At 62.3% G+C, this 23,292-nt stretch overlaps 1 protein-coding gene across 2 annotated transcripts in view; it reads left to right on the top strand.

Moving 5' to 3' along the window:
• ADGRD1 (adhesion G protein-coupled receptor D1) overlaps positions 1-6,982 on the top strand; it is a 36,031-nt gene extending 29,049 nt beyond the window's left edge. For both annotated transcript variants that reach the window (XM_059677013.1, XM_059677014.1), the window contains 6 exons: positions 383-449; positions 1,462-1,553; positions 2,400-2,526; positions 2,896-2,937; positions 3,470-3,562; positions 4,968-6,982. In XM_059677013.1, the coding sequence (XP_059532996.1) occupies positions 383-449; positions 1,462-1,553; positions 2,400-2,526; positions 2,896-2,937; positions 3,470-3,562; positions 4,968-5,063 (517 nt within the window). In that variant the 3' untranslated portion in view covers positions 5,064-6,982. The remainder of the gene's footprint in view (positions 1-382; positions 450-1,461; positions 1,554-2,399; positions 2,527-2,895; positions 2,938-3,469; positions 3,563-4,967) is intronic.
• Positions 6,983-23,292: the final 16,310 nt, after the last annotated feature.

Here is a 23,292-nt window from a genome sequence, read left to right on the forward strand (position 1 = left end):
CCGAGGCGGGGGCAGGGGCATCCAGGATGGGGAGCTGGTGGGCAGAGGGTGCTGATGGGACAGTTTGGTCCCCGTGGCCTCCCTGGACACGGGTCACCCCTGGAGCCGGGGTGGTGACTCCAGCCCTTCCGGGGGGTGGTCAGCTGGGAACCCCCGGGTGTGGGGGGTGCAGGCGGGTGCACCAGGCGGGGTCGGCCCTCGGGGCGCAGCCGAGGAGATTTCACACCGGTCGCCACCTCCCGGCACATTTCCAAGGGCGGCGGACGGCCGCGGTGGCACCGGATGAGGAAGGGCTGGTGCTGGGACCAGGCCGGGGTCGGTCCCGGAACGGGACTTGCTCTCCGTACAAGAGGAAAGGCTGACGGTCCCCTTCCCTCCGCAGCTGCTGGCTGTCCCTCCACAGTGGCGCCATCTGGGCCTTCGTGGCCCCGGCCCTGCTGGTCATCGTGGTAGGTGCCTGCGCCAGGTGGGAGGGGCAGGAGCGGGGGGGGGGGAGGGGGGGGGCCTGGGCCCTGAGACGCTCCCTCTGGTGAGCGGGGCTCTGTCCCCTGGTGGGGCCGTGGCCGGACCCGTGTCCCGGATGACAGGGGGAGACTGGCCCACGTCCCGGTTCCAGGCGAGGCTGCAGGTGTGGGGGGGGGGGGGATGGGCAGATACGTGTTTCAGACCCCACATCTCCTGGTCAGGGAGCCCCCGGGGCCCAGGGCTGCCTGGGGAAGGCTGGCGAACGCCTCGGGGAGCCCCCACGGCAGTTTGGGGTCCCAGGGTCACAGGGCCACTCGGGGTTGAATGGGAATGGGATTTCTAAGCTGGTGGCCAGGAGCCGGTGCCGGCACGGCTGGGTCAGGGGTCGGGGGTCAGGGGTCAGATGAGCCCCTGCGGGTGTCTGGGCCCTGCCTCCGGGCTGTTCTCCTGGGAGCTGGCTCCTCTCTCCGATGGGGTTGTCCCTGTGCTGGGAACTGACTCTGGGATCCGCCAATGTCCCCAACCCTGGCTGGGGAAACACCTTCGTTCTTTTTAAAATATATATTTTTATGGATTTCAGGGGGGAAGGGAGAGGGAATGAGAGAGAGAAACCTCCGTGATGAGAGAGAATCATGGACCGGCTGCCTCCTGCATGCCCCCCACTGGGGATCGAGCCCACAACCCGGGCCTGTGCCCTGACCGGGAATCGAACCCTGACCTCCTGGGTCATAGGTCGATGCTCAACCACTGAGCCACACCAGCCGGGCAGAACCGGTCTGTTTTGCTGTCTTTTCTCTGCCCCACGGATCTGAGCCCCCAGAGGGCAGTCTTGGGGGGCCTGTGGGCAGGTGCTCAGGGACCCGGGTGACGTCCCTCCAGGGGTGTGCAGCCCTGGCTGGGGAGGGCGGCGCCAGGAGGAGTCAGGTGCTGGGCAGGTGCCACTCCAGCCCTCACTGTCCCCCCTTCTCCCCGCCCCCCCACCCCCCACACACACAGGTGAACATCGGCATCCTCATCGCCGTCACCAGGGTCATCTCCCAGATCAGCGCCGACAACTACAAGGTCCACGGGGACCCCAGCGCCTTCAAGTACGCGGGCGTGGGCCGGAGGGTGCCCCGCCCACGGGGGAGGCTCGGGCAGCGGAGGGGGGAGGTCCGCCCTGGCCGTAGGAGCAGTCAGACCCCCACACCCCAAACCACAGGCCAGGGAACCGGGGGCTGGAGAACGGGGCGCGGGCGCCGGCAGCGGGCGTTGAGCGGGAGAGACTGGCCGCAGCGAATCCTCTGATCCGAGGGGAACGGGAAACCTGTCGGCCGCAGGTCGATACGGCACTTCCTCTACCGAGTCCCCAGCCCGCGGGCTGACCTGGCAGGTGGCCGGCCTCTGGGGCTTCTCGGCCTCTGGAGACCTTGGTGGCTGGGCCCCGGGGCAGAAGGATGACCCTGGGTCTGGGGTGACGGGTCAGGGGTCACGTCCATGCCCTTCCGTGGCGAGAACATAAGCGGGGCTGCCCTGCGAGGCTGCCCGTCCCCCAGCCGGAGTCAGAAGCCTGGGCGCAGTGCCGTCCGGTCCCACGACTCTGCACCCGCTCAGCTACGGGCCCGGGGGCCAGGCCCCCCTTTCCACGGAGCCACCTTCCCGAGCGAGTCCACGAGCGGCCTGCAGGGCTCTGGGTGCTGGGCCTGTCCCCCCACACCACCCCGTGTCCTCCGTGGGCGCCTGGGACCCGCTTCCCACCGGCCCCTGTGTCCGGCGCCGGGTGCCCAGCGCTGCTCTGGTGTCCTTGGTGACTGGGCCCGGAGCCAGCCCGTGGGACCCGCGTCCCCGTCCGGGTGCCCAGCTCCTCGCCACGGCGCCCAGGGAGGGGCCGCTCCCCGGCCAGTGCCCTCGCCCGGCCCCGCCCGCCACCCCAGGCGTCACCCTCTCTCCGCCAGGTTGACGGCCAAGGCCGTGGCCGTGCTGCTGCCCATCCTGGGCACCTCCTGGGTCTTCGGGGTGCTGGCCGTCAACAACCAGGCGGTGGCCTTCCAGTACGCGTTCGCCATCCTCAACTCCCTGCAGGTGGGCGCCTGGGGTGCCCTCCGGGCCCGTGTAGGGCAGCCTACCAGCCTACCCCCCTCCCCTCCCAGGCGGAGCCTGTCTGGGAATCGCCTGTCCCTGAATCTTGGCCCCAGCACGGCCCCCACCCCTGGTCCTAGGGGCGGCTGCCGCCAGGTCACCTGACCGTGGGTCACATGATGCCCCTCCCTCCTCACGGACCGAGAGCACCCGCTCCCTCCGGCTCCCCAACAACAGGCTGGGCCTGTGGGAGCTGCTCCCCCGCACCCCCCCCCCCCCCGGTCCCCCCGCCCCGTGTGCGGCCTGGCGAGCGGAACAGTCCGGAGCGTCTGTACAGCCGCGGGGGCTGACTCTCCCCTCCCTTCCTTCCAGGGCTTCTTCATCTTCCTCTTCCACTGTCTCCTGAATTCTGAGGTGCGTCCCCGTCCCGCACTTCCCACGGCGGGAAGCCAGGAAACGGGTTTTCGTTTCTTTTTTTAAAAATATGTACTTTTTTTATTGATTTCAGAGAGGAAGGGAAAGGGAGAGAGAGAGAGAAACATCCATGATGAGAGAGGATCACGGGTCAGCTGCCTCCTGCACGCCCCCCACTGGGGGTCGAGGCTGCAACCCGGGCCTGTGCCCCGACCGGGAGTTGAACCCTGACCTCCTGGTTCCTGGGTTGATGCTCTAACCACTGAGCCACGCCGGCCGGGTGGGTTTTCATTTCTGAAAGGGCAGGGAGCTCAGGTGGGGGTGACAGTCTGAAGGGTGGGCTGCTTCCCCTCAGCCCCTCCATCTCTTCCTGTTGCTAAGCAACCTCCAAGCCTCCGCCCTCAGGATGTCCTGCTGGGAGGCGGGGGGGGGGGGGGGGAGGGCAGGAGGCCGCCTCAGGGAGCCCCGATGGTTCCTGCTTCAACCCTGACGCTGTTGCTAAGGAACCCCGAACCCCGATCTGCCCCCGAAGGTGAGAGCTGCCTTCAAGCATAAAACCAAGGTCTGGTCCCTCACGAGCAGCTCCAGCCGCAACGCCAACCCGAAGCCCTTCAGCTCCGACGTGGTGAGTGGTGTGGTGTCGCCGGGGCCGCCCTGGGCGCCCGCACCCCTGACCCCATGACCCCAGGGCGCTGCCCTCGCGGGCCCTGGAGGGTCCGTCAGATGGACACAGGCTGCTCGCTGGCTGCGCTGAGCCTCCGCCTGACCGAGGGCTGCGTGGAGCTGAGGCCCTGGGCTCCTCACCCTGAGCCTCCGGCCCCTCCCGCCCGCGGGTCCCTCCTCCTGGGCTCGTGCTATGCAGGCGGCTGCCGGGCAATGGGGGGGGGGGGGTGCTGGAGGTTGTTGCTCAGCCTCTCACACCTGACCTCTCACACCTGACCTTGGCCTGCAGGACCCTACACACCCTGGGCCGATGTTACACCCACATGCTGTCCTCTGTCCTGGATGAACAAATGAAGGATGGATGGATGATGGATGGATGATGGATGATGGATGGATGATGGATGGATGATGGATGATGGATGGATGATGGATGGATGGATACAAGAGCAGGTGGATGGATGAATGGATGAATGGATGGATAAATGGATGGATGGATGGATGAATGGATGGATTGATAGATGGATGGATGGATGATGGATGGATGGATGATGGATGGATGGATGGATGGATGGATGGATGATGGATGGATGATGGATGGATAAATGGATGGATGGATGATGGATGATGGATGGATAAATGGATGGATGGATGGATGGATGATGGATGATGAATGGATTGATAGATGGATGGATGGATGGATGAATGGATGGATGGATGGATGGATGGATGGATGGATGATGAATGGATGATGGATGGATGGATGGATGGATGATGGATGGATGATGGATGGATGATGGATGGATGGATGATGGATGGATGATGGATGGATGATGGATGGATGATGGATGGATGGATGATGGATGGATGATGGATGATGAATGGATGGATGATGGATGGATGGATGATGGATGGATGATGGATGATGAATGGATGGATGATGGATGGATGGATGATGGATGGATGATGGATGGATGATGGATGGATGGATGGATGGATGGATGATGGATGGATGATGGATGGATGATGGATGATGAATGGATGGATGATGGATGGATGGATGATGGATGGATGATGGATGATGAATGGATGGATGATGGATGGATGGATGATGGATGGATGATGAATGGATGATGCAGGAGTGAATGAATGCACACCGGAACCTGGAAGGGATGAGGCAGGTGGGAGAAGGACACCCTCTCCAGTTCAAGATCCTCATTTCTGGGGAGCAGTGGGGCCCCCACAGGGAGGACCCTCAGGCCACTTTCTGGCCCAAGGCCCAAGGCCCAAGGCTCGCTCCCGCACTCACGGGGGCTCAGGTCTCTGGCCCTGGAGCAGGGCCTCACTCCTCACTCCTCTGCGTCCTGCAGATGAACGGGACCCGGCCGGGCACAGCCTCCTCCAAGCTCGGCCCCTGGGACAAGAGCAGCCAGTCTGCCCACGGTGTGGACCTGTCCCCCGTGTGAGCCGAGACCACGCACCACCCGGGCTGGCCTGCCGCTCGGAGCACTGCCCCCCGACAGCACGCGAGACACACTCTGCCTTTGCCCGGGGGACCCTCTCCATCGCCGTCTGGCCGCGGGGTCCCCGTGACCGCCACCCCGTCGGACAGAGGCCGCCACTCCGCCCGCAGCCTGTTCACAGCGAGGGCGGACCCCCTGGCTCCGTCCCCCAGCGGCCGAGCGACGGCCCCCGGGGCTCCCCAGAACTCGGCGGCCTGCTGTCCTGCTCCATGAGCCTCCCCCGTCGGACCCGTGACTGAGCTCGAGGCCCAGCGGCCCGGCACCAGGAGGGGGACTCGGACCACAGGGCTGGGTCCTGCTGGGGGTCCAGGTCCCCGCGCAGCCCCAGAGGGTCGGGCGAGGCAGGTGGGGGTGCGTGGAGAGAGCGAGGAGTGTCGGCCGGCAGAACCCACCCAGCACCGGCTCCCTGAAGCCACGCCGCGGGCGACCACAGGTGGGAGGCCTGTGCTGGGGCCTCCGCTGACGCCCAGGCCGCGGGCTGACGCGCTGGCCGCCGAGTCCCCGGAGCTTCGGGGCCACGGCCGCTCCTCAGACCGTCCCCCGTGCGCGTGGACGCTTCAGACGCGAAGGCGGCCTCGAAGCTCCCCCCTCCTGACCCTTCGCCGTGGGCGCCCGCCCGCCAGGGCCCGTCCAGATGTTTTCTGAGGCCTGACTTCCCCCATCGCTGACCAAGGCTCCCGTCCTCACGGGCACCTGGGCTACTTCACGTCCCCACGACGGCTGCCCGCTGCCCGCTGCCCGCTGCTCACAGGGCAGGCGGCTGGGGCCCAGCGCTGCGTCTTCTGAGTGGATGTGAGTCTGTGGACTCGGCCCCGGGCCACGGCGTCACGGCCACTCCGTGTGTGGTCGCGATCCTGCCGAGCTCGGTCGCTGGGGTTCGAGGTCGCAGATTGGCCCTGCCGCCGCGGGATCTGGGAGGAGGCGGGGAGAGACCCGCTGTGAGGACAGGGCCCACGCGCCTGTGAGACGCGCCGGTCGGTGCGGGCCTGGTCCAGACCCTGGAAACCCCTCCTCTCACTGTGACGGGCGGCACCGGCCCTCCCGCCCGCACGCCCGCCCGCTGTTTCCGTGGTTCTGTGGACCCTCCCGCACTTGGCACCTTCTCTTTTTAATCTTCACCCGACGATGCTTTTCCAGTGATCTTATAGCGGAGAGCGGGAGGGAGGGAGACGTAGGGGAGGGAGAGAGAGAGAGAGAGAGAGAGAGAGAGAGACATTGATTGGTCGCCTCTTACCAGGGCCGGGGATTGAACCTGCAACCCAGGTACGTGCCCTTGACCCTGAATCGAACCCACGCTCCTTTGGTCCACAGGCCAGCACTCTAACCACTGAGCCAAACTGGCCAGGCCCTCTGGCACCTTGTCCGTGTCCCGGCGAGTGTGACAGTCACCACAGCACCCTGCCTGCGAGGGGTCCCTCGAGCCGCACGTCCTGGGTGTTCCTCCCAGGGGGCCCTGCAGAGCCCCCCGCGTTTGGTGAAAAGTGCCCGGTGCCAGCCTGGCCCTGGCTCCTCCCCCCCCCTCCTGGGAGCCCTGGAGGTGAGAACACTGAACCCCTCGATGACACTCGGATTTCCTTTTCTTCCTTCGTCCTGGGGGGTCTTTCGGACGAAGCTCCGTGCTTCCCTCCCCACGCACCACGCACTCTCGTCGCTAATGTGTCAGGAGACCAGCAAGGCCTTTTCCCACTGAGGAAGGAGCAGCCGCGTTATTTATACGCTCTATCGGGGTCCCTGGGCGGCCGTTCGTCATCCTGCGGCCCCAGCCAAGGGGGACCTTGGGAAGAGGGCGTGCGGGAGGGCGGTGGGTGCCCGGCAGCGGAACGTGTTGTGATTCTGACGAAATAAAAGCTTCCTGTCCCTAACGTGCATTCGACGGCTTTGGTTCATGGGAGGGGAGCACGGGCCCAGGTGAGGCAGCGACCCCCCCACCCAGGCAGTGGGAGGGGCGGGGAGAGGACCCTCAATGGTCCAGACTCGCCCCTCCTGCCTTGCTGCTGCTCACCTGGAGCCCAGCGGTTTTCTCCCCCCATCAGGCAGGCGGGCTCGGGGGAGACGCTATATTTAGTTAAAGAATCAAGTTCTCCCCTCACCTGCCTCCATGGCTCGATGGCCCGGGAGCCGGCGAGAGGCGGGCGGAGTGCTTTGGGGAGACGATGCGGAGGCGGAAGAAAAGCCGGATTTGCTTGAGGGCCCGGGAGACACATGAACAATTATTGCTTTTTCTTAACCGGAAAGCTCGCCTGCCCGGGCTCGTGCGGCTGGCCTGGCTCTGGCACGGTCCTGAGTCTGGAAGGTGGGTTCAGGGCGTTCGGGGCAAAAATAGAATCTCGGGGACCGGCCATGGTTGTGGGAAGTACGAGTCATGCTCTGTTAACCGCGAGTGCCTTGTGTCGGTTAAAGAAAGGACATTCTAGCCCTGGCTGGTGTGGTTCAGTGGATAGAGCCTCGGCCTGAGGACTGAAGGGTCCTGGGTTCGATTCCTGGTCAGGGCTCCTGCCCGGGTTGCAGGCTCGCTCCCCGGTGGGGGGCGTGCAGGAGGCAGCCGATCTGTGATTCTCTCTCATCATCGATGTTTCCCTCTCTCCCTCTCCCTTCCTCTCTGAAATCAATAAAAAAAAATATTTGAAAAAAATCTTAATTTTTTTTAAAAAAGGAGGGAAGTGCAGATGCCGAGTTCCACGAGGGGGTGAGGTGGGGGCAGGTGCACCGGCAGGCACCGCGCAGGCAGGACGGAGTGTGCGAGGGAGGGAATCGGTTGGGCAGGGGGGTCCTTCACGAACTCTGCACGGCGGCCGCGAAGCCCGTCCCCCGGGGCCGCCCAGAGAGGCGTGGGGAGCCGTGACCAGGACGAGGGAGGTCTCCCCCCGGGGGGCTCTCACAGAGGCTCCACGGCGTTCCCGGTGTCCCCGTGCGCCCTCTCTCTGCGGACGACGCGGGCTGGGCAGCGTCTGCATCTGCGTGGCCCCCAGGCGGGCGCGCAGCAGCTCTGAGCTGGGCGGTGATGCGGGCGCACACCTGCCGCGGGGCTCGCACCGAGAGAGAAAGCCTCCCCCCCGCCCCCCGCCCCCCGCCCCCCGCCCCCCGCCCCCGAGCGTGGGGGCGGTTCCTGAGTTTCAGGAAATTACATAAACTTCACCGCGTCTGTTCTAGGAGGTTCTCCTGCACCCGCTGCGTTGTTTCAGCACCACTGACACCAGCCCGTGCAATCCACCGCCGAGGTCTCGGTTTCCATGGAAACCATGCTCTGACCCCAGGAGAGCTGGGGACCAGAACCTGTCAGGTGAGTGCGGGCTGTCAGGGGTGGGCCCTCCCCTCGGAGGGGGGCTCTGAGCCCCGGGCCTCAGGAAGCCGGTAATAAATCATCCCCACCTTGAACTTCAGACTTTAATTAAACTGATGGCATCTCTAGCCCCCGGCTCCCTCCCTCCCGCGCTCACCTGGGTCTCGGGGAAGGAGGGAGACTGGAGACGTTTTGGAAAACACGGTGTTTGATGGGCTCGATCCGGAGAACAGGCGGGCAGAACACTCGCGTGCAGAGGCTTTGGGAAGCTCGGCTGTTGGCTCCATCGAGTGCCCGAAGCGTGTCGTGTGTCTGACGGGGTGACAGGTGTTCCAGGGAGAGTGATGGAGAGCTCCCTGCCCATCACGCCCCTGCCGCCCCCGCCCCCTGTGCTCCCCGCTCCACCGTCCCGTCCCCAGCAGGGAACAAGCCCCAGGCGGTTCCAGGATGAGAACGGTCCCTCCTCTGTCGCGCACACACCTGTCACCGCGGCTACATTTGTTTTCCGCGCACAGAGAACCTTCCAGGGGAATGCGTGCAATGGGCCATGAAGTACCTTTTACTTTCTGTCTTTAAATATTTTTATTGATTTCAGAAAGAGAGAGGGAGACAGAAACATTAATGATGAGAGAGAGTCATGGATCGGCTGCCCCCTGCACGCCCCACACTGGGGATCGAGCCCACAACCCAGGCAGGTGCCCTGACGGGAATCGAACCGTGACCTCCTGGTCTGTAGGTCGACACTCAACCACTGAGCCATGCCGGCCGGGCAAGGGGGTGGGGGGTCCCCTTTAAAGAAGAGGCATCTATACTGAGAACCCTCACTCCCGGCGGGGACCCCTCCCAGTCCAGGGCTGCGGGCTGGCAGCGTGTGGGCCTGTGGTCCAGGGGTGCAGGGTGGGCCTGGGGCTGGGGCCGAGCAGCTCCCAGAAGGTGGCGGCAGAACCCGTCACGCACTTGGGTCCCCTCCTGCCCGGTGACCTGACTCCAGCTCAGCTTACACTCCGTGAGGGGGGGGGGGGGGGGGAACGGGCAGATGCTCCGAACTGCCCTCCCCGTGTTCCAGGAAGACTGGACGCAGGGACATTGTGCCCTGCAGGCGGGAGGGAGGGTGGAGCAGGCACCCCGGAGGTGTGCCCTGAGTGTGTCTGTGGTGGCTGGGAGCCGGAGGCGCCTGGGTGGGGGCCTTGGGAGATGGGACAGAGGACACGGGGGGGGGGGGGACAGGCATCTCGGGGGTGATGCCGCCGTGCAAACAGCGAGGTGCTGTATATTCCGCGGGATGCGCGTACGTTCAAAACATAATCATTCGTGAAATTTAATCACATCCCAAACAGAATGAAATGCATCGCGCGGTGCCTTCGCAGTAGCAGAGTTAAAATATAGGCCCACGAAACAGCAACGGACGTTTTGCAAGAACACGTCCCGATAAGAAATCAGTCACGGCCGACAGGCTTCCAAAGAATAAAATCTTAGGAAGGAATCTCAGCAGACACTTTTTAAGTAAATAAGATAAAAAGCCAATCGCGAAAAGACGCGGTTAAACACGGTTTTATGAGTCCTCGGAGCGGGAGGGAAGGCGAGGAGGAATCCGATGAAAGGGAAGTGAAGAAGCTATAAAACCAGGTGGAACCGGGTGCGGACGGATGATAGAGGCGGCACAGGCTGTGCCCCGGATCGACTCTCCTCCTCGCTTTTAGGTCCAGAGGAGCAGATGGCAAAGGAGAGGGGCTGAGACCCACCTCCTGGACCCAGTGGACGGTGTGGCCCCGCCCCTCCGGCCCCGATCCCGCCCCTATAATGGGCCCCGCCCTCTATCATGCCTCGCCCCTATCGCTGGGCCCGCCCTTAGAAGCCCCGCCCCTATTTCTGGCCCCACTCCCTGGCGTGGCCCACCCTATGGCTGCTCCTGCCCCATGTATGCCCCGCCCCTACGACTGGCCCCGCCCCTACGACTGGCCCCGCCTCTATGACTGGTCCCGCCCCTATGACTGGCCCCGCCCCTACGGCTGGCCCCGCCTCTATGACTGGTCCCGCCCCCATGGGGGCCCCGCCTCTATTGCTGGCCCCGCCCCTACCTCTGGGCCCGCCCCCTGGCGTGGCCCACCCTATGGCTGCTCCTGCCCCATGTATGCCCCGCCCCTGTGGCTAGCCCCGCCCCTATGGCTGGCCCCGCCCCGTGGCTCCCTCCTGGGCCCTCCCACTGGAGCGCACACACCTGCCCTGAGCACACGCACACCTGGGCTGACCACGGGTGTGATGGCCTTTCCTCTGGGCTGGAGCCCAGAGCTTCCACCGGGGTCTGCGTGGGGCTGGGCTGGGCTGGGGACGCCCCTTCTCCGACACAAACCGGACCCCCCAGGTGACCGTGGAGAGTCTGGGTCCCTCTGCCCCCCCAACATGCTCCCCGTCTATCCCCACCCTCCCGGCTGCCGGCCTCCTGTGCCCGCTCTTGGGGCGCTGCCCCCTGACCCCCCCACACCCGGCCTTGGCGCCCCAGAGCTTCCCCCAGCGCCAGGACATTGTCATTCCGAGCACGAAGACCGTCCTGAGGAAGCAGCAAAGATGACGGATGGTGCGTGAGGCCAGGACACTGGTGTCAGCAATTTTCCCCCGCATTTCTCATCTTGGTTTCATTTTGCCTCAAATAGGAGGACCCGGGATAACGAGGCACCGTCTGGGGAGGGCGCCCTGGGAGAAGGCGGCTTGGGGTCAGCAGGTGTGGGCTGGACTGCAGGCGGTCGGTCTCCTGGTCAGCGAGGGGGGGAGGTAAAGGAGGGGGTGACGGTGCCTCTCAGAGCCCTAGCGTCTCCTTCTGCGCATGGGCCTGATGGAACGGCCCTCGGGGTTCGGGGTTCAAGTCCCTCCTTTTGTCCAAGGTGTCCTCTCCTGTGTGTGTGTGTGTGTGTGTGTGTGTGTGTGTGTGTAGCCTGAATTTATTTCTATTTTTAAATGTGCAAGAGCCCTAGCCTGTTTGGCTCAGTGGCCAGAGAGTTGGCCTGTGGACTGAAGGGTGAAAGGTCCAGGGTTCGATTCCTGGTCAAGGGCACATGCCTGGGTTGTGGGCTTGATCCCCAGTAGGGGGCATGCAGGAGGCAGCCGATCCATGACTCTCTCTCCTCGTTGATGTTTCTCTCCCTCCCGCTCCCCTCCCCTCTGAAGTCAATAACGATATATTTAAATCACCCACAGCACACAATACCCGATGGCTTTGCAGAACGCATGCAGAATAGATGTGGATAGAGTCAGACTGAGAATGCAAAATGCAGGCTGCAATGAAAGGCAGCTAATAAGCGGTGCGGTGTTAACGTGAACGTTACTGCTCCATGGGAATCGGTCCTCTATTTTTTTCTTGCTAAAATGCATGTGTTTGAACGCGTATGAATTGCACGTGTGTGTGGTGAGAATGGGGCATGCAGCCCACGGGTCAGCCCAGGATAGAGGGCTGGGGAGGGAGAGGTCTGAAGGCCAACAGGTCCAGAGTGGGCACCAGGGCCTTACAGACTGACCGTCCGGGACAGACCGAGCGCTCCAGAAACTTCCAGAAGCCCTCATGCTGCTGCTCTGAAAGCACCCCTCAGCGCACAAGACAGACGGCCGTTGGGAAAGCGTCGTCCCTCGTCGGAGCAACAGGAAATGGGTGAAATCATCAAAACTCAGCCCGCCGGCGGGGCTCAGTGGTTGAGCGTCAATCGAGGAACCAGGTCAGGCTTTGATACCTGATCAGGGAACCTGCCCGGGTCGCGGGCTCCATCCCCAACAGGGGGCGTGCAGGAGGCAGCCGATCCGTGATTCTCTCTCTGTCCTTTCTCTCTCTCTCCCCCTCTCCCGTCTCTCTGAAATCAATAAAAGTATATTTTAAAATAATAATAATCATCAAAACTCGATTTTTCCAGTCTAGACAGCAGTAATGCGATTTCCTGGAATTATAATTCCAAGCGCACAGTGACTGCCTCTCAAATGTAATTTTCTCCCGTAGAAATGGATCCGCCGGACGGGCCTGGTCTGGGGACAAACTGCGGTGACAGCTGAGCAGGGACAGAAGCCGATGTCCCCGCTTCCCCGAGCCAAGTCCCGCTGCTCATCCTCAGATGGTACCCGCCTTGTCGCCAGCCGGGCACAGCCGGCCGGCGGGGTCAGCCCTCGCTGCCCAGGGTCAGCGCTGGTCCCTCCGGCCCCGGGGGAGCTGAGCTGAGCGCCCCCCAGACAGAGGCAGGAACTGGGATATCGTGGGGACCAGGGTTGAGACTGTTCATCACAGGAGACACCCCAAAAACCCGCTCCCCTGTTTAACGGGCATGTAACTCAGTTGCAAGGTTTCCCGCAGGGTGAAGGGACCAGGGTGGCGCTTGGAGGCACAGGGGAGAGCAGCAAGGGGCTGGGTCACGGGGGAAAGAGGGGGGACGGTGGGGGGAGGTCCTGGGGTGAAGCTGCTCCGGCTGTGGGGTGTGAGGGGCGCCCTCAGGGGTCCAGCCAAGCCCTGTGTTCAGCAGTGGTTCCCCCTGAGCCAGCACAGAGAGGACATCCTTTGTCCACGGTGCAACACTGAACGTCACGGAAATGGTGCCTTTATTTTTTTTAAATACGTTTTTATTGATTTCAGAGAGGAAGGGAGAGGGCGAGGGAGAGAAACATCAATGCTGAGAGAGAACCACTGACCGGCTGCCTCCTGCACGCCCCCTACTGGGGATGGAGCCCGCAACCCAGGCCTGTGCCCTGACTGGTAATCGAACCCTGACCTCCTGGATCCTAGGTGGACGCTCAACCCCTGAGCCTCGCCGGCGGGACTTGGGGGAGCTATTTAACCTGCCAATTGGAGAACACGGTGGTGTGTGCTGAGCCTTGAGTAATAATCGGACTGGAAGGCTCCCCAAAGAGGGAGCTGTTGCCAAACCTGCCCCCCGGTTTCCTGTGTGTGCACATTTAGGAAGAAAAGGTTCAAGCTGACGACTCCCAGGTGCGCGGACGGACGGGAAGCTGTAAAAAGCCGCCTGCTGGTTAGCATGCGCCGCTGTCACCTCCCCGAGGGCCGAGCCGCATGGAACTAAATTCTGCAATGAAGTCGCCATCCGCCGCAAACCAAGCGTGGAGACGTCATTCCTAAGAGGAGCCTTTAACGCCGCCAGGTGGGGCAGGAAATGAGGCCGCTAATGAAATCGCTTCTGGGACCCAGGCTGGAGGTTTCCGCAGAAATGAGCGCTGCTCCCTGAGGCTGTAATGCGTTACCGGCGGGCGGGGGCGGTAACGAGGGGGATTCCCCCTGGCTCAGAGGATAGAGCCTTGGCCCGTGGACTGAAGGGTCCGGGGTTCGATTCTGGTCCAGGGCACAGGCCTGGGCTGTGGGCTCCATCCCCAGTGGGGGCCTGCAGGAGGCAGCCAGTCCATGATTCTCTCTCATCATTGGTGTTTCTATCTCCCTCTCCCTTCCTCTCTGAAATCAATAAAAATATATTAGAGAGAGGGGAGGGGGGCCCTAGCTGGTTTGGCTCAGGGGATAGAGCAGACTGAAGACTGAAGGGTCCTTGGTTCGATTCCCGTCAAGGGCACAGGTGGGGGTTGCAGGCTCCATCCCCAGTGGGGGCCGTGCAGGAGGCAGCTGATCCACGATTCCCTCTCATCCTGGATGTTTCTGTCCCTCCCTCTCCCTTCCTGTCTGAAATCTATAAAAATACATATTTTTTTAAAAGAGCAATTCTCACACAGTCGCGCACCATAACACAGGTCGCGGGGTGTGGGCACCCTCTCCACCAAGGACGGGGGGGGGGTGCCTCTCCCGGACACGGGACTGGGGGGGGCTGTGCCTCCGGGGCCAGGCGACCCCCGCCATCGCCCGCCGCCCCGGGAGCTTCGCCTTCATCAGCCGCGGCTCCGGTCGCAAATCGAGTGGAAAATCCCGGGCCGGGCTTCGCTCCGGCGCACACGCCGCCGGCTGCAGCTCTCTGATACCGGCCGCGTCTGCAGGATGCGGCTCCCGAGCTCGTGAATCCGGTTTAAAATTCAAATTCCGTTAGAGCCGCGAGACCTGCCTCCGCTAGTGTTTCAGGTCCGGTCGGTGCAGAGCCCCCCTCCACGCCGGTCCACGCGGGACCAGGGAGGGAGCTCGCCCGGGAGGCTGGGAGGCTGGACGGGCGTCCGCAGGTCTAAGAAGGCGCTGGACAAGGGGGGGGGGTGGAGGGGGGGCGGCTCCGGCCAGGACAGTCCGGGTGGCCAGTCCTTTGGGTCCCCGGCTCTGGCTGAGGTCAGCGGGCCTCGAAGACACGTGTCCAGGCCGGAAGTGAGGAGGGAGCAAACGCCCCGGTGCGTCCCCCTGTCCTCCCATGGGGTCCCGCTGTAGGGGCGGCTGGGGCATCCGGGGTCGTGGGGGGGTGGGGGGCATTGACTCAGATTCTGCAGGCGGACTCCCAGCATGCACCTCTCCTACTCCCACCCCAAGTTCTCACACCTGTGACCTGGGCGGGGCTCCCTTGAAGGTCTCCCCGGGACTGCAGTGATTGGTTTCAGGATGGTCACATGGCCTCAGCACATCCAATCAGAGTGAGCACCGGGGTTTGACCAGAGCCAATAGGAAAGGCTCTTACCTGCCGCTGGCTCTGCCCTGTCTGCAGCCGATTGGTTCAGAGATGGTCACCTGACCCCCACATGGCCAATCGGAGTGAGCACTGGAGTTGTCTGTCCAGGGCCAATGGGAAAGGCTGCAGCGACTGGAACCTGGAGGCTGGATCACACTATGCCTGAAGCCAGACCTGAGCTGTGGAGGTTTGAGGTGAGGAGCCAGCAAACCCTCCCCGATTTTTCCAGAGCAGATCCGAGGTGGGTTTCTGTCGCTTTCGGCCTAAAGAGGCCTCCTGCATGAGGCTCGGACAGATCGAGAGCTAGAATTGGGAGTAAGCCCCTCCCAGCTGTGCAGCCTTGAACCCGGGCCCCCTGGCCTCAGTTTCCTCGTCCGTGAAAGTAGTCCCCACCCCGAGTGCTTGTGGGACACCCACAGGCAGCCCCAGGGGACACTGCTCACACCAGAGCGGGCAGCCGATCCATGTGTCTCTCATCATTGATGTTTCTCTCTCCCTCTCCCTTCCTCTCCTTTAAATGAATTAAAAAACAAAAAACAAAAAACAAACTACTATGCAGAAAGAGCCCTGGCTGGTATCTCAGTGGTTAGAGCGTCTCAATCCACACACTAGAGCCTTGGGGTTGATTTCTGGTCAAGGGCACATACCTGGGTTTGGGGTTCGCTCCCCACCCCCTGTTAGGGCGCATGTGGAAGGCAGCCGGTAGACGTGTCTCTCCCCCATTCCCCCGCCCCCCCCCCCCCTTCAACTCTCTCTGCAAAGCAATGGGAAAAATATCCTCAGGTGAGGATTAACAACAACAAAAAACCGTTGAGAAAGAACTGTGAGCTTTCTGTGAAGAGGGCGGGTTCGCGAGGCTCGGAACCAGGCCGCTGTCGCGACCCCAGGCCCGGAGAGCCAAGCACACGTGGAGAAATCGATCTGCCGGATGGACAAAGGAAGCGCCGGCCCCTAGATCAAGCCGTGCCTGAAGCCATCGCCCCGGATGCCTTGTTGGAGGAGGCAGTCAATTCCAGGTTCCGCACCAGCTGCTTTGAGTTGTGTTCCTGCCCCGGGAGGCCGCGTTCGGAGCAGACAAAGCTGCCCGGTATCTTTCATGCCGCGCCAGAGTCTCGGGGGGATGGGGAGCGGGAAAGAAGCTCGAGGACGAAGAAATGCATTTTTAAACACTGGCTCTGGCCCAGCCTTCCCCAGCGCTTTCCGTCCTTCTTGAGAGAAAGGGCCCCGCGTTCACACACAGCGCTGGGCGCCCGGCCTGACCGGAGGGCACCTCCTCATTCTCACCGAGGGCAGCGATGAGCCACAGTGTTTATGGGCCCCAAGCGGCGAGGAGGGGACGCGCTGTTTCTGCCCCGTTGTCTGGGGAGCTGGCTCTGAGGGCTCACGCTGACAGCACTTCCGCACGCCCGTGAATTCTCAGGCAAATCCCGGAGGAGCCCAATTCTATTTCTGCCAACAGCCCACTCCCCGGCTGGGCCGGCCCTGCGCCTCAGGCGATGTCTGATCAGCCGAGCTGAGCACAGCCGCCTCTCCCTCGCTCCCCCTGCAGTGGGGGGGGGGGGGGGCGGGGGGAGCAGCCACCCATCTCTTGTGCCGCCCGCTGACCCTCCCCGGAGGATGTTCGGCCAACAGAACCGCAGGACTGGCTGCTAACAAGCCTGGAAGGAGGAGGGAGGCGGGAGGAGCCTCGGAACAAGTACTTGGGGTTCTTTGGGCTTCAAGGGCCGAGGCTCCTGCGTCCCAGGGGTGAGCTCGGAGCCCAGCACCCAGAGGAGGGGGGGGAGGAGGAGGGGAGGGAGGGGAGGAGGGGGAGGAAGAGGGGGAGGGGAGGGGGAAGAGGGGGAGGGGGAGGGGGAGGAGGAGGAGGAGGAAGATAGTTCCTGGAACTTAGCCGCTTTGGCTCAGTGAGTAGAGTGCTGGCCTGTGAACGGAAGGATTCCAGTCCAGGGCACGTCCCTGGCCGGGGCTTGTGCAAGAGGCAGCCCATCGATGCGTCTCTCTCACATCGACATTTCTCTCTGTCTTTCCCTCTCCCTTCCACTCTCTCTAAAAATCAATGGAAACATATCCTCGGGTGAGGATTAACACAAAAGAAATGGTAGCTCCTGGCCCTGGGCCTGAGCTCCTCAACGCTGGGCTCCTCGGGGGTCCTATCGGCAGAGCCAGCTGGGCCGGTCCCCTGAGTGACAGGGGGCTTTGGGGGGCCCGGTCCCGCCTCTGAAACACCCCCCTGTGAGTGAGAAGCGGGAAGTCGGGGGAGGGGAGGTCACACGATGACCAAAATAGCCGTCACTCACGCACCCACCGTCCCTTCCTGGGTCACCTCTCAGCACCTTTGTTTTTTTCAGCATCCGTGTGGTTTGGGCTGCAATGCTTTTTTACAAGCATTTCCATCTGCTTCTCATAAAAGCGCATGTGGTGTTACATTGTTGCAATAACAAGCTCGTGTGGTGTTACATTGTTGCAATAAAAACCCCACGTGGGTGTTACATTGTTGCAATCACAGCGAGATGAACGGGCACCTCTCCAGTGACACCACCTGTCTCAGGAAATCATTAATGAAACTCGGAATCAGTAACTGGAAACACTAAGGGTGCAAAGGCTGGAGCTGAGTCTGCAGCCAGGGCTGGGGGGCAGGCGGGTGTGGGTGCGGGAGCCGGTGCGGGAGCCGAGACCACGTGTGAGGAGCGGATGGCCCCCAGGCCCTGCCCCGGGGAACATACCCTGGGGGCTCCATCCACCGGACGCCCCTGGGTGCTCCTGGGAGGGGCAGCCCAGACGTTAACAGAGACCACACGTTTAGGCTCTTTTCTGTGGTGGTGGTTGTTCTGTTGATCCTCACCTGAGGATATTTTTTTCCATGATTTCTAGGGAGTGGAAGGGGGAGAAGGGGAGAGACAGAGAGAGAAACATCGATGGGTTGCCTCCCACACATGCCCCAACGGTCGCCGGGGATCCAGCCTGCAGCCGAGGTACGTGCCCTTGACCAGACTTGAACCCCAGACGCTCAACCGCTGGCCACACCAGCCAGCCCGGCATCGGTTTCCATGGTGACAGGTCACCGGCTGGCCATGTGGGGGGCCCGCCGCTGGGCTGGGTGTGTCTGAGGACCTGGGAAAGCGGTCACTGCGCCTTCCAGCCCCCGGGGAAGGCCCCGAGTGGACAGCTGGCCCCGAGTGGACACCAGCTGGGACCAGGGAGCCCTTTCCCTGGGAACTTGACCTTGGAGCCGGGACGTTCCGTCTCACGCGGACGGGGCTGGTCTCCAAACCGGAGGAGCTGTCGGGCCGGGGGACGGGGGGCGGCCGCTTCCACTCCGCCCCGAGACGCCGGGACCTCGCATCCGTGGGAACCTGGACGGAGGCAGCCCCGGGAGAACCAGCGGAGGGGAGGCGACCTCTCCCTCCGGACACTGGCCGCCCGGCTTCCCAGGGTGCGCCCACCCGTCCGTCCCCCCGCCCCCCGCGTTCCCGCTCCTTCTCCACGAGGGAGGGACATTCCCAGAGCTGAGGAGCCGTGTCCCACGGAGCCGGGGGGCTGAGACCGGGTCAGGTCCTGGCCCGGCTGCACTGACGTCCTCCCCTGGGCGTCCCGGGCGGGCGAGCCACCCCCTCTGCTTGGCTTTGACCATTGGCACCAGAATCTGTCCCTTTCTTTCTCTCCTTTTTTCTTTTTTCTTCTTTAATTGATTTCAGAGAGGAAGGAAGAGGGAGAGAGAGAGAAACATCAGTGATGAGAGAGAATCATGGATCGGCTGCCTCCTGCACGCCCCACACTGGGGATTGAGCCTGCAACCCGGGCCTGTGGCCTGGCCAGGAATTGAACCGTGACTTCCTGGTTCACAGGTCGACGCTCACCACTGACCCACACCGGCCGGGCCAGAATCTGTTCCTTTCCACTGCCAGCCCGACCTGCCTTTGTCCCTCAGAGCCTGCCCGGCTTCGCCATGTGAGGAGCCCTGACTGAGTCACCTCCTGCCCCCGCGTCGGGGAGGGGAGCTGGGGCGGGAGGGGCTGGGAGCAGCTGTGGGGTCCCTGGGGGTCTGGCTCCTTCACCGGCCCCTCCCCACCCACCGCTGTCCGCTGGCCCTCCTGGCCGGTCCCTCCACGAAGGGCCCAAGGGTCCCTGTGAGGAGGGGGCTGCAGCTGGGCCTCGGGGGGGGGGGGGGGGGAGGGGGCGGGCAACGATAAAAGGGCCTCAGAGAGCCGCACAAGGCCGCCTTGTTCGGGACGGCCTCCCGCGCTGGGGCTGGCTGCCCACGTGAGCAGGAAGGGTGACCCCGGGCCGCGGGCCGCTGGCCCTGGCCGTCCGGGGTCACGGCTGGTCTATTTCTGGCAGCAGCTCTGGCCCTGCAGACCTCGGGGCCTTGAATGGGGCTATTTGCGGGATGAGCCTCCGGCCCCAAGTCCTCTCTGCAGCTGGGCCTCGCCTAGGGCAGAGGTGAGGCCGCAGGAGGAGGGGCTGGGCCAGCTGTGAGGGTGGACATGGCTGAGTCCTCGCTCGGCCAAGAGGCCCCCTGAGGACGCCGGGGGCAGAATGACCGTCCTCTACAGCCGCGGTTCTCAGCCTGCTGGCCCTTTAAATGCAGTTCCTCATGTTGTGACCCAACCATGACATTATTTTCGTTGCTACTTCATAACTGTCATGTTGCTACTGTTATGAATCGTCATGTAAACATCGGATATGCAGGATGGTCTTAGGCGACCCCTGTGAAAGGGTCGTTCGACGCCAAAGGGGTCGCGACCCACAGGTTGAGAACCACTGCTCTACAACCTGCCATGGCTCCTGGCTGCCCTGGAGGAGTCCGAGCACCCCCTCACCCCGGGCCCCCCATAACCACCTCAGTCCCCCACCCCCACCTTCCTGGGACTTTACCCTCCCTCCACCTCTGTCCCCCTGCGGAGACCCGGAGCCTTCGGGGGCGGGGGGAGGGTCAGAAGCAACAAATGAAGAAACAAAACCAACCAGAACTCACAGACACAGCAGCAGGGGGTCACCGAGGGGAGGGGTGGGCGAGGAACAGCATAAAGGGGTCAAACATACCGGGGACAGAGAGAGACTGCGGGGGGGGGGGGGGGGGGGGGTGAGCACACAGGGCAGTGGACGTGGGATGTAGCGACTGTGCACGGAAGTGCAGGCACTGTGCAGGGCAAGGTCACCCCCATGAAGTTCGTTTTCAAAAACCCGCAGCAGGGGGCCTCGCGGCGCTGGGGGGGGGGGGGGGATAAATGATGAACTGCGGCAGCGGGCAGGGGGAGCACCATCTGGTGCCCAGACGGCAACTCCAGGGTCAGAAGTAATAGATTCTCGTCTCCTCTCAGTGAGCAGATGGTCCCTGCATGAAGGGAAAGCGAGGAGGCAGGCCCGCTCTTGGGAACGCATCTGCCCTAAAATCTAAATCCCCGGCCGGCGTGGCTCAGTGGTTGAGCGTCGACCTAGGAACCAGGAGGTCAGGGTTCGATTCCCGGTCAGGGCACAGGCCCGGGTTGCGGGCTCCATCCCCAGTGGAGGGGGCGTGCAGGAGGCAGCCGGTCCATGATTCTCTCTCATCATGGATGTTTCTATCTCTCCCTCTCCCTTCCTCTCTGAAATCAATAAAAATTTATATTAAAGAAACAAGAGAGAGAGAGAGAGAGAGAGAGACCCTCCAAAGGTTCCCAGAGAAGGTGAAGGGCCCCCGGAATGCTTTCCCTGAGGACTCCGTGAAAGGACCCCCATTTCCACCGGTGACAAAAAAAAAAGGTTATAAAAGAAAAATGACCGATGACGGATAGGTCGCTACTTTCCTATTTATGTGGCTAGTTATGTCTCCCCACAGCCCTCCGACAAAGCCCCAGATAGTTAACGTGCAATAGTCTCCAAGGACGGGCCAAAGACGCTCAGGGGCATCCGAAGTGGAGGAATTGGGGGAAAATGGGGAGAAAATTGGTTCTGGGCTATTCATGTTGACCCCTCCCTGTGCCTGGACCTCGGCCCTAGGAACCCCCCTTCCTCCCGGAGGCTCCCACCCGCCCCTCACCCCTTCCCACCAGTGACTCAGGTCCTAGGGCCACACCTGCCTCCTTGCCTCCCAGCTCCCCTGGCGACCCCCAGGCCGCCGGCCTTCGCAGTTTTGTGTGCTTTTAAAAAAAATAATCTACCTCCTCACACACTCCTATCTAATATTTCTATTTAAGATGTAAACACGCTGTTGCCAAAATGTAAATACGCTGTTGCAGAAGGGTAATTCCTCATCTGTGGCAAATATTGACAATTCTGAAATAAAACTGCTCCATCACTCTTCTCTATGCTTCCGGGGAGACAGGAAACCACGGAGACGCGTCAGCCACTGAAAATTATATCATCTGTTTAAAGTGACAGCCGGGAGACGGACGCGGCCTTGTTTCTCCGCGACTCACGCTGCACCGCGTTCCGCTCCCCGCCGCCCCCCCCCCGCCCCACGCTGGGTGATGTTTGAGAGCATGTTATTGATGGCTAGATTATACTCCGTAACAGGAAAATAGATATACATAAATACATATATCTGAGGTTTACAGAAAATAAATTCTGTGTCTGAAAAGCTCCGGGTGTTAAAATATTCCCCCGGATTGAGTTGTAATCGCATTTCAGTAACAGACAACTCTTCTAAACAACACGCGTAGATTAAATGTTTATATAATGTGTGTGTTTATATCACAGGTAAATAGAAGTTAACATTTATGTAAGTATATTGCATATATTTTTATATAATGCATGCGATAAATACTGATATGCATAACATCCACAGATTATATACATATATTTATATATTCTATTGGTTTCAGAGAGGAAGGGAGAGGGAGAGAGAGAGAGAAACATCAATGATGAGAGAGAGTCATGGATCGGCTGCCTCCCCGCAGACCTCCTCCGGGGGACCGAGCCCACAGCCCGGGCCTGCGCCCTTGACCTGAATCGAACCCGGGACCCTTAGGTCCGCAGGCTGATGCCCTATCCACTGAGCCAAACCAGCCAGGGCGCAGGAGGGATTTTTGCAGGAAGAAACCGCCTCTTCGGAACCCGCGCTGGTGCCTGCCACTCCCCGAGGCGCCCCGGGTTCTGGGCGGGGCCGGTGGGCGGGGCCTCTGCGCTGGGACAGCTGTTGAGTGACAGGTGCCGGGAGGCGGGGGCAGGCTCCCTCCGCCCGCTGCTGCGTGTTTGTGCAGCCGCCTCCTGCCCCGCGACTCTGCTCAGGGGCCCCGCAGTCACGGGCGGTGCGGGATGAAAAGTCACCGAGAGCGAGCCTGCGGGGAGCCGCGTCCCGGGCCAGCCGTGGGGGAATTGACCGGCGGCCTGGCGACCAGTTCGCGGCGTCTGGGGTCTCCTTTTGGGGGGGGAGGGGCAGCCGGGCTGCTGGACGCACCGTTACTGGAACTTAAATTCCCATGAACTCCCTGGCTGGTGTGGCTCAGTGGATAGGCGTCAGCCTGCGGACCGGACCGAAGGGTCCCGGGTTCGATTCCGACCAAGGGCGGGTGTCTTGGTTTCGGGCTCCTCCCCCCGCCTGGGCCTGGTCAGGGCGCCTGAAGGAGGCAACCCATTGACGTGTTTCTCTCACATGGATGTTTCAGTCTTTCCCTCTCTCTGCCGCTCTCTCTAAAACCCAATGGAAAAATACCCTCCGGTGAGCATCCACCTAGGAACCAGGGGGTCAGGTTCGATTCCCGGTCAGGGCACAGGCCCGGGTTGCAGGCTCGACCTCCAGTAGGGGGCGTGCAGGAGGCAGCCCGTCCATGATTCTCTCTCATCGATGTTTCTCTTTCTCTCTCTCCCTTCCTCTCTGAAATCAATACAATATATTGTATGTAAAAAGAATGGTTCTGGAGGCCAGGCCTCCCCAGCCCCCCTGCCATGGCCGTCCCCGTCCGTCCCCTGCCCTCCCAGCCCTTCTCGGCACACGGCCTGAGGCAGCAGAGTCAGGCTCAGCCCCGGGTGGTGCGTGGTCAGTGATGACTCATGCCCGCTCCCCAAAGAAATGCCGGGAACCTCAGTGCAGCCGCGCGGGAGGCGACTTCCAGGAACGGAGGGCGGACCAGGCGGCTCTAGGCCAAGCCCGCCCCTCCCAGCGCCGCCTCCCAGCTCCAGCGGTGCTGGCTCCGGACCGATCGAGGCGGAATCCGGTCCAGGGCACCCTTGGAAGGACAGTCCCCCATCCTGGGTGTGATGAGGCCCAGGGTCACGGAGAAGGAACACGGTTTAAATCAAAAGGGGCAAAGGCGCCCGGCTGGCCTGGCTCAGGGGCTGAGCGTGGACCCAGGAACCAGGAGGTCAGGGTTCAATTCCCGGTCTGGGCACAGGCCCGGGTTGT

This window comes from Myotis daubentonii, chromosome 19 (genome assembly GCF_963259705.1).
Source record: "Myotis daubentonii chromosome 19, mMyoDau2.1, whole genome shotgun sequence".
NCBI lineage: Eukaryota > Metazoa > Chordata > Mammalia > Chiroptera > Vespertilionidae > Myotis > Myotis daubentonii.